Source organism: Pyrus communis, chromosome 12 (assembly GCF_041283825.1).
Source record: "Pyrus communis isolate YQ-2024b chromosome 12, ASM4128382v1, whole genome shotgun sequence".
NCBI classification, from domain to species: Eukaryota; Viridiplantae; Streptophyta; class Magnoliopsida; order Rosales; family Rosaceae; genus Pyrus; species Pyrus communis.
Genome location: NC_142576.1, coordinates 22141004 through 22152051, shown reverse-complemented (window position 1 = coordinate 22152051; position 11048 = coordinate 22141004). Strand labels below are relative to the sequence as shown.

The 11048-nt window shown below is 36.4% G+C and overlaps 1 protein-coding gene across 2 annotated transcripts; it reads right to left on the bottom strand.

Moving 5' to 3' along the window:
* Positions 1-6114: 6114 nt before the first annotated feature.
* LOC137744751 (sucrose-phosphatase 2) lies at positions 6115-10030 on the bottom strand. Of its 2 annotated transcripts, none has more exons than XM_068484541.2 (9): positions 9834-10030; positions 9147-9230; positions 8762-9061; positions 8503-8604; positions 8179-8373; positions 7797-8087; positions 6873-7059; positions 6485-6531; positions 6115-6402 (listed from the first exon to the last, which is right to left on the bottom strand). In XM_068484541.2, the coding sequence occupies exons 2-9, from the start codon at positions 9204-9206 to the stop codon at positions 6307-6309; spliced, it is 1278 nt and encodes a 425-aa protein (XP_068340642.2). In that variant the 5' UTR covers positions 9207-9230; positions 9834-10030; the 3' UTR covers positions 6115-6306. The 2 variants fall into 2 exon arrangements, with proteins under 2 accessions (XP_068340642.2, XP_088537230.1); XM_088681104.1 differs by having other exon boundaries at positions 9147-9241; positions 9834-9970.
* Positions 10031-11048: the final 1018 nt, after the last annotated feature.

The following is an 11048-nucleotide window of genomic DNA, read 5'->3' as shown; positions in this document are numbered from 1 at the left end:
ATCACCCTAATTCGATACTATTTGTCATTAGATTAAATGATAGCCATACTTTTCTTTAAAAAATCGTATTCGTTTGTTTTTCTTACTACAATTAGATGTCTTAATAAATTTAGACTTGTCTAATTTTTTGTAAGAGTAATCTTGAAAAGAAAAAAAAAAAGTTACTCTTCAATTAATTAGTATGCTAAATCTAGAGAACTAGAGCTACAAACATCTAACATATTATATAATTCATCAACTTCTACGAATCGGCATAAAAATGAATCAACAAAGTAGCAGGACTCAAAAGTAAGTATAATTTTTTAAACTTTTGAGTTACCTTCAAGTCCTGCTACTGACTGAAAGCAAGTATGTTTCATTGGCAATGCCCAAGCTTACGTCGTCACTAACATTTTTTTTCTTTCGTCGAATACATGATCACTAACTACAATGCCCATATTGAATGTCTAGTGAATAATGGACAAAGTCGAGGAGCATGTGACTTGAAGCTCAAAAGATGTCACAATCCCGTTCCTTTAGTTACAATGTAACAAAAAATTATCATTATTTATTTTTAAATTTGATATTATAAGTCGATCATGTAGAAAGTTAAAACGTATAATTGTGCATTATTACTTTTACTCGTAAACACATATACTATAAATGCTTTTATTATCTATAAAACCTATAATTGTCAAAAAAAAAAATCCAAGTGCAACCTAAAAAGCACTTGGGAGTATGAAGAAGCATTTAGCTTCAAAAATGCTTCTAAGTTTTTCAACCAAAGAAAATAGAAGCGTCTTTGGCTATTAGAAAACGTTTATGACCGTTAGAAAAAATATTTTTATTAGTACTAAGTAATTTAGAAAGTAATCATGTGAAAAGGTTCCACAAGGACACTTGAGCGTGGGAGGCATTGCCGCATCTTGCAATCTCCTTTTGTCGCCAGCCCTAGCTTTGGCTTGGGTACCAGTGGCTATCCTTGTCCAAGTTTCTTGTTCTCCTCTTTCCCTCTTTCTCCTAATCCTCTTCTCTCTTTTTCAATTTTCTCCTGAGATTTTTCTCAACTTCCTTGAGCTTTGCCTCAAATTTTCCCGTGAGTTTATCTCACTTTTGGGCTTCATGTCCCTTCTCTCCACCCTTCCCTCTCCTCTGGCCGTTCTTTTCCAAACCTAAAACTCCATCTCCCCTCACTTTTCCCCTCTTCCTCCCTTCCCCATAAACCATCCCCACCCCATCATTTGCTCTGATCTGCAGACTCCGACTGAATATGATTACCAGATTTATTTCCCTTCCTCACTTTCTTCCCCCCTCCCAAAAAAAATAAAAATAAAAAACGGCTTGCCGGATTTCCCTCAAGGCTAGTGTACTACAGCTTGGGCCAAAGTAAGGATATTTTACATACCCCTTTAGCCTCACCTTCTATCCATGTGTTACTGTGTTTGTATATATTTGCAGGGATTAGTGAATAAGATTTGGATCAGCGTATTTGGTGAAGAAATATGGATGTGGTGTGCTTCTTGTTGCGGGTTTGGTACTTTTGTGATACAATGTCTTGTTCGTTTTCACCACTTGATTGTTTTCTCTAGTATTGCTGCTTCGGTAGCTGCTAGTAAGACTTTCGTGGCAGTGAATGCTGCTTTCTACGGCCGAAAATTAGAGATTTGGATTTCCGTTTTAGTTTTATTTAATTAGGTTGTGCTTTTATGTATCTATTTCCACCCAATGTATTTAAGTTATTTTATCTTCCTTTATTTTGGCCTATAACCTTATATCGGATTAATGAAATTTTCTTTTCTTACCACAAAAAAAAATTTGACTAAGGTGGTTGGGGCAAGGGGCAAAAAACGGTTGGAAGGATTGATATGCTGGCTGTGTAGGGCACAGAGTTAACTAAGGCAACAGGGTCCTACTAGTAGTACTCCTCCAATGGTGCATGTTTTGCACCTACTTTCCTTTTTCCCTTTCTCTTTTACTTTCTCACAAAACAAACAGAGAAAACAAAGGAAATTACTGCTAATCTAACACTTATTACATATGCAACGCGAGCTATATAGTGGACATCTCTTTCTAATCGATCCATCCCAATTAATTAATTGAAATTACAACAGTAAAAGTATATTTGTTTATGCTTCTTCCTACGTACCAAATTTAAAGGTAAAGATGACATGCATTTTTCGATCTTCTATTGTGATTTCTTACTTTGCTTATTATGGCTCATTTTCTCCTCAATGGCCGCTTTAGACTCATTGAAAAAAAATTATTTTGGGTAAAGTACAAAAAACTACCTCAACTATTAGTGTCATGACATTTTCAGACCTCATCTTTTAAAATTGACAATGTCATATCTCGTCTTACGAATTTATGTCAATGTCAGACCTCCGTCAGTTTTTCTGTTACTTTTTCTATTAAATGCTAACGTGGCCATAATGGGACCCATTTTTATTAAAAAAAAAAACTAAAAACCAAAAACCAAAAAAAACCCATCAACCCGTGTCCCCCCTCCCCAAAAACCCAAATCCCCTTCTCTGACTTCTCCCCCACCCAACCCTCTTTTTCCTCTCTCTCTCTCTCTCTCTCTCTCTCTCTCTCTCTCTTCTCTCTCCCTGCAACCTGCATCTCTAAAATCCCAAAACCCAAAAACCATTCCCACCTGAGTCATCACCGCCAACGAGCTCTCAATCCTCTGAGCCGATGATCGCCGATTAACCCCAGACCCTTCCCCGCCACTCTCGTTGGCATTAGAGCTCTCATTCTAGCACCACAGGTGCTTCTGGTTCCCCCACTTCAAATAACACGGCAAGTTGAAATTATGCAGAGGCTTCACCCTCTCAGAACCCATCGCCATGGACTTCACCTCCACTCTCTCCTCCTCATCCGACTAACCTATATACACCATTTATCGGAAACTCAAACCAAAGAGAGCCACTCTTAGATCACAACTCTCTCTCTCTCTCTCTATTTCTCACCCCTCTTATTTTCTCGGAAAATCTCATAATTTTCTAGGAAAAACAGAGAGTTTTTCTATTGGGATTGTTGTTGTTGTTGTTATTATTTTGTTTTTCTCTCGCAAATCGCCGAAGGGGCAGACTCCGGGGGCGAAGAGGAGAAGGGAATGTTGTTGTGGAGGTTGTGGCTAGAGTTAGGGTTTGGGGGCGATTGGGGGTCGTGGCTGTCATCGTTGAAGTCAATGACAGAGGTAGGGTTGTCGTCGGTGGGATCGGAGAGGAAGGTTGTGGGGGGGGACGGGTGGGAAGGATTTCTAGGTTTTGGGATTTTAGGGATGCAGTTTGCAGGGAGAGAGGAGAGAGAGAGGCGAGAAAGAGGGTTGGGTGGGAGAGAACTCAGATAAGGGCATCTGGGTTTTTGGGGAGAGGGGACACGAGTTGATAGGTTTTTTTTTGTTTTTTTTAATTTTTAATATTTAATTACTTTTTTTTAATATTTAATTAATTTTTTAATGGATCCCGTTTCTGGCCACGTCAACATTTAATAGAAAAACTGACGGAGGTCTGACATTGGTGCAAATTCGTAAGATAAGGTATGACATTGTTAATTTTAAAAGATGAGGTATGAAAGTGTCGTGACACCAATAGTTGAGGTAGTTTTTTGTACTTTACCCAATTATTTTTCACGGTTGCAATACATGATTTCCCGTTGCACTCATACATATTCGAGAAGGATTGTCAAAAATTAGCCTGTTTAATGTTGTCCTTGTCTTCACTTCTTTAGCATGCAACTCCACTCTTAGAGACTCTTCCTTTTCTACATTCAAATATTAGGCATCTCAACTTAGAGAAGTTTTTTATTGTGACCGGAACACGGAGGGTACACCACGTGTTTTTATATAAGTGGTAGGAAATTTTGTTTTTTAAGTTATTAACTTTTTAACACACATATCCCACAATTTGTATAGTGACACATGGTGTACCACCTCGTATACCGATCACATTGAAAAAATTCTCCTCAACTTACGGGTTTGTCTCCCCTTATTGATGTGTGATTTTTTTTTTTCCATAGTTTATTTGTTTGTTTGTTTTGCAACTTATTTTGCAGGTTCTTACCTTTTAAGTTTTGTTGTATAGGGGTTCGGTCATTTGCCTCCATTTTCTTCTTGTATTTTCTTTTGCTTAATAAGGGTCAGGTTTATGTTTTTCCTCTTTTTATTATGTTCTTCTTTTCTCTTGCATTATGAATTTATGAGAGGTAAAGTTTTATATCCCCAGAATAAATGTAACTTCTTTTGTTATCTATTAATGAAATTTTTGAGTAATTCCATTTGGAGTGCGTTCATGAGTCTGTCAAGAAGGTTGTACCAAAATTTCAACATTTTATTCCAAGGCGTTTGAACGTGGCGAATTATTTAAGGACCAGCACACAGTTCTGGCAGATTGGCCTATTAGGATTAATTATGACTTTTGGGCATGAAGATGATGTTTTATGAAGTTGGGCCCTTCTACAAAGTTGTAAAGGACGACCTGCTTTAAAACAAGACATCTTGTTCCAGTTTTAGAGCTGGTTTGGTCCAGAAACATGAAGGATTTCTGACTAGGCAGATTGCCAAGTTAGTTTAGGATTGTGATTTTAAGTTATCCTTTTTGTTTTTTTTTTTGTTTTTTTTGTTTTTTTTCTAGATTTTAAAAAGACCTTATCAAGGTAGGTTTCTCTAGATGCTGAGAGAGAACTCAACATAGGCTTGTGGTTTGCATATTTCAATTACTATGTGTTTCCATCCTTTTCTTCTCAAAAGTATTTACCTTGCTTTTTAATTATGGTTATGCATAACTAATTTCCTTTTGCTAGGACAAGGCTATAAACCTTACCATGAATATGTAGTTCTTTCAATTCACTTATGAAATTATGCACGCTTGTTTTGAATTATTAATCATCGATTTTAAACTATCTATATGTCTTAATGCTTGATCACCATTAAGATGTTTAGACAAGTAATTTGATGCAATTTATTTTCGAACATCACTTTGAAACTGAGGAGGGATTCTTGTGATTGATAATTGTAATTTCACTTAAGGTGAGCATCATGCTCTTAGGGTTGCATGGTTTTTCAAAAGGCTTTCACAAAACTTAATGAGTCTTACATGTCTATATTTAATTTGAACATCGACGGATTGCATGTTAGATATACATTCTTATTTGAATATCAAGAAGAGAATAGGCATTAGAAAAACCTAACTTTCAAAGCATGTGTGTGGCAACTCATAAGTAATTAATAGAATTGCATAATATTGTTAATGACGACAGCTAAACCCTAGTCCTATTTATAGTTTGAATTTTCCAAAAACAATTTCATTCTTTTTTGTTTTTGCCAAGTCTAATTCTTTTTCACTTTTAATTCTTTTGCTTCTTGTTTTATCTTTTAATTTCACAATCTCAATTCTTTTCTTAAGAATGTGTTTTAAATAATTAACTAATAATTGGTTCTAAAAACATTTTGTTCATATCAATCCTTGTAAAAATTGATATTGCTTGAACTGTTTCTACAATAATAATCTTATTCTCTTGCAAATATTTTTAAGTGTTTTTATCCCTACTTTTTATAGGTAAAAAAAAAAAAAAATCCTATTATATTAACTTCTCCTTCATTGGTGCCAAGCAAAGATAAGTGTCATGGTTCTTAACAACAATCAACCAAAATTAGTTGGAGTTTACAACATTATTTATTCTTTAAAAGACAAATAACTAATCAGTCATCACCATGCGATTGCACAGAAAGTAATAATGACTATGTACTTTGGTGCAGGTTCAATCCACACTGATCTCCTTTTTTCCCTAACATTTAACAATTTAACTTACTAATGCTAACGTTTATGGAAAAAAAATCACCATACCATTGCATGATTGAGTGGTCATTTTCATAAGGCTTTTTAGCCAAAATGGTTCCTGAGATTTCAAATCAATACAAGTGGTCTTTTGAGATTGTTCACCATCAATCATTTTAATCATTATGTGAATAGTTATGTTAAGTAAAAATTAAACTAACAAAAAAGAAATGTCAAAATCGCTACAATTCATGAAACTATGAGCCATGATTGAATGCAAATTTTACGTAGACGAAAGAATTTTCATTGATGACATCATTCTCATTCTTCTGTGTCATCTGTTTTAGTTTATGAAACGTTTGTGTCGAACGAAGCCGATTGACAGCCTTACTGTTATTTCTTTTGAAGTGAATTATCATCCAGTAAACCATCTCCGTGTAGCTGATGATTAGTGATTTTTACCACAACTTGAATATTAAACATACACAATTATTTTCAGAGAAGAAATTTCAGGGTCTATAGACCTTTGAAATGAACCTGTAATCACAACTTAGAAGAACCACGTCGAATCATCTTTTGCTTCATATCCTTTGTACCACGTTTGGTGCACTCGAATCCAGGTGAAACCATCTGAAACACCAGAACCCTGAAACCCGATAATATGATCTTAGAAAATGTTAAAGCGGGAGTGCTGGAGGACATTAACCAATCACAATCTCATCTCTTACCTTCGAACTTATAACAGCAGTTCCCTTTGTTGCATAACGTTCTTCACCTGCAATCAGGAGTAGAGTCAACAGAGCAGCAGAAATGTGCACGTATATGGTGCTACAACCTAGATAGTCATGATACGTTTAAATATATACAACTTTTTCCTACAACGTCAATGACCAGGATTCGTGATAGTCCATAAAAAAGGATGCAATTTTATTTTCATTAAAATCTTCAAATGCAGGATATGAATAAGATATCGCATGTAGCATATTCCACGAAGCCGTCTCTCAGAAATATTAATGTTCTTAAATTCTAAAAGAATATTCATCAAATAGTATCAACATGTTGGATTGCTCGATTACTCAAATAGAAGGAGAAGAAGAGAAAGATGGAAAGTCTAACCGGATAATTCCCACTTATCGAACTTCACTAGCCATGTGTTTGAACCAACATGAGTAGCTAATACACCATCCACCCAAACCCGAAATTGTTTTCCCTGTTTGTCTCCGTAACAGTTTCTCAGAGCATTTATGCTGTCAGAAAGAGAGTGCTCAACTCCAGAAGGATGGACAAATGTACCAGATGAAGACTGACCCAAAGAAAACATAATTAAATGTTAGTAGCTGATGAGACGAACACAATTAAGGTGATGCAAAAGGGAAACATATGATGCGAAATAACTACACCAAAATATCCAAGGTCTGTTTATTTTTACGAAAGTACACAGAAAAAGTTAACTCAATCCCAGGATTTAACCCAGAATTAAACCAGAAAAATAAATGTTTTTACAGTTGTTTTCAGCGAATTGGAACCAAATGCTGACACTAAACAATTTTAAGGGTTCAATAATAATTTCAAAGGAATGATTTCTCTTTCTAAAGATGTTGTAGATTTGGACAATGCAGCATGCACCCAAGAAAATTGAGCAAGTTCACACTCTGGCATGCAGATACGAAACCCATACACATTGTCCAAACATGACTGGTAATTTCATTTTTTTTCAGTTCACTATCTTCGTATATTTTGATGTCTTATAAAACAAAATATACCAAAATGTCAATAGTGATAAACATGAAGCATGCATGGTCAATGTCAATTGATCCCAAAAACCTCATATCAGCTCTCATGTAACATGGCATCATACATGCTCACCTCCACTGCTTTGTCTAATCACAATACGACTAAGTTATATTTGTATAGAAATGAAGTATTTCCAAAGATGGAAAAGATGATAATTCTTCTGACAGCCTAAAATTATACAATAAATATAAAATGGTGTAATACCATAAAACTCAGTATTTAGGAGAAAGGAAGATATAAACATACGCAATCCGCTTTCATACTTGCCAAATAGATCTCTGAATTCTCAACTTCTGCGCGTCTCCATTTCTCATAGAACAAGAAAAATTTTATTAGTTCATGACCAGGATTTGGATTCTCCAGTTTATAGTCAGAAAAATCTGCAATATCCCTTGGGGGCAAACTTGGACCTAGCTTGAAGTGGCCAATGGCTTGTATGATTCCAGCTGCACATCTCTCTGTTGCATGAATAATCCTTGTGTTACCCTTAGCATTTTCAGCATGCCACTGCAACAATTCTTCTTGGGCATTGCTAACCTGCAGGATCAGCAACCAATTAATGTGGAAAACCTCATTTTGCAGACGGGGCTTAAATTTGAAGAAAAAGTTGAGCTACAAAGTTACAAACCATGACACCATAAACTTCTGGGATGCTAAAAAGCTCAGCATCATTTCCAGAGTCACCACAAACAAGAGTGTTGACGGGTGAACTTCCCTCACTCTTAAATTTCTTAAGCAAATATGCAAGAGCTTGTCCTTTGCCAGCACCTTGTGGTAATATATCCAAATCCATTCCTCCACTGTAGATTATCTTCACATCCAACTAACCAAAGATGAAGCAACAACTAGGTCAATAGCAAGAGCAACAATACCATCTGATACTCCAAAAGCAATAAATTTTCCTCTGGAAACAATTATACAGTTTTCGCTATCTAAGAGTCATATACGTTACCCCATGCTTTTCAAAAACTTCTGAAAGAGCCTTTGTCACTGCCTGAGCCTTGGCTTTCTCGACATAAAAGCTAACCTTGTGCGGCCGTTGCTCTGTTTCTGCCTGAATTTCACATAAAGTTTAAAACCTCAGAAATTTCATATGCATACTAGTTTCTTGTGTGCTCACTTCGGTTTAGTTAAATTTAGTTCTCTATCAGAATTCATGGCATGACACAATGAGAGAAACTAATCAAATGCCGATAACCTATAAAATATACCTGAAGTTTAAGTTCAGAAAATTTGCTGGCTTCCTCTTTGACTATGTTCCTATCCCATTTTTGATTCAGAACCTCAACCCAGCCATCATCAGGAACCATTGCGTTACCGTATGTTATCTCAGTCCCCACGGACATTATTGTTATATCTGGTGTTAACATGGGTTTCTCTTTCCTCAGTTCTTTGTACAATGTCGGTGACCTTCCAGTCGAAAAAACCAGCAGAGAATCGTGACGGTAATTCGCCTCCCACAAAGAATTAAATCTAAGCAGGGAAAGGTTCTCAGTGTCGTGATGATCAACCTGCAATGGAAGCATTCACCACTTAAATCGCTGCAGAAAGGGAACGAAGCGAAACCACGATGACAAAACCAGTTACAGAACCTACCATTGTATGATCAAGATCTGAAACTATCATTAGCCGGGCAGGAGCTTCGAGCCGATCCATGACTATCCTATATCCAACGCAAACCTGCACCGAATTTATAATATACAAAAAATAAAAACATCAGCAAAACCATTCTAAACCCAAATTCAAACATCTGATTTCATTAAGATGATCCTCAATCAAATCCAAAGTTTGAAATTAAAAATAAAAAAAAAAACATATTTTTGTTCTTCACCCAACTAATTTCAGAAGTTCAATCCGAGTCTTTTAAACAAAACAAAAACCCAATAGCTCTAATCTCCGAGTTTTCTCCCGGTTTCTACATTATTTTCCCGGCAACCAAACAGTCAGACAGAAAATGGGCCTAAACACAATGAATCAACACGATTGCGATGAACAACAATTGAGAAATTCAAATCCAAACACCAGAATTCATTAAGATGACCCTGAACCAAATCCAAAGTTTCAACAAAATGAAACAAAAAATAAATTTTTTTTATTAAATCCCGAGTCTTCACACATTCTGAGCTCTAACAAACCTAACAAAAAGAAAAACTCAAAACCTCAAATTTTCTTTCACTTTCAACACAATTTTCCCGGCAACCAAACAGATTGACACAAATGAAACTAAACGCAACGAATTAACACCAATTGCGATGAACAATTAGCAGGAAATTCAGAAATCACCTGGAAACTTGAGAGCAAAAAACCGATTGGGAATCGAAGATTGGGATTATTAGGTTTTCACGGAACTGGGGGAACAAGGGAGTGAGTGATTGAAGGGTACGCATTAAACGAGCCAAGCAGATAATGGGAAGCGAATTCGATCCAAATTCCTTGGCGCTTCTTTTGTGAAAGAATAGAGCTTGCATGTGAGCTCTGGACACGTGGCATCTTGCGAAGGGACTGTGGGGCATGTGAAGTGGGGGTGGGGACCACTTTGGGGTACATTCGACGGTTGTGATGGCGTTGGGTTCAGAGGACGGTCATGATTGTATAAGATTAGGAGGGCCCGGGAGGGGTTGGGCATCGTTACAGGACGCGGGGACCCACTGTGACATGACGTTTACCGTTGATTCGGTAGGCTTTACACACTTGATGGAAGGACCCAAGAGAGAGGTACAAAAATTTCAGGATAGAAGGTAAGCATATTCTCTTTACTTGATTTTTTTTCTTTTTTTTTTTTACTTTTTAATTTTGTCTTTCAATGTGTTAGGGATATGTTGGAATACAATCTGTATGTGTCCAAAATGGTTAGAATAATCTGCCTAACACATTGATCTTCGAAAGCTATGGTAGCATTGGTGTGACGCCACACAGATTTTTCGACAGTCAAGTTGATATTTTTATATTAATAATTCAAAGTAATGTGTCATAGTTTCAGAACATGTCTCTTACATTATTTTATTTTACGTATACATTCGAACTTGACTGTCAGGTGTTTGTGTAATTGATGGCCTTACACTTGCCCATAACTGTTAGGTCCATTCCCGATTTCTCTACGGAGTAGCATCAAAAGAAGAAGCAAGAGAGTTCAATGACTTCCTCTTCTTCGAACATTGCTTTTGTTACCTACAAGGCTCTCATGCCTGATAGATTAAAGTTCTCAAAACATCCACTGACTTGAGTGTCAGAGGATTTTTGGCTTGTGCCGAATAGGTACCCCTAACTCCTTGAAACTCTTTCTAATTTCCAATATTTGTCAAGTCCGACTGACTACTTCATCAACTGTCTCTAAGTAGGATAGCAAATCGTGCTTCAACATGTTCTCATTTCCTCCTTTCTCTACAACAGCTTATACAGAATTCTTCTACGACAAGCAAAGTTACAAAAATTTTAAAACCAAGCAGAATGAGCCTCATTAGGAAGATTTTTCACCACAAATGGTCGAAAGAAAGTGCT

Coding starts and splice junctions, on each gene's coding strand:
- LOC137744751 (XM_068484541.2), bottom strand. CDS start 9,206: ATGGATCGGCTCGAAGCTCCTGCCCGGCTAATGATAGTTTCAGATCTT. Junction 9,062..9,146: donor CAGATCTTGATCATACAATG/GTAGGTTCTGTA, acceptor CTTCCATTGCAG/GTTGATCATCACGACACTGA. Junction 8,605..8,761: donor TTTCTGAACTTAAACTTCAG/GTATATTTTATA, acceptor TGTGAAATTCAG/GCAGAAACAGAGCAACGGCC.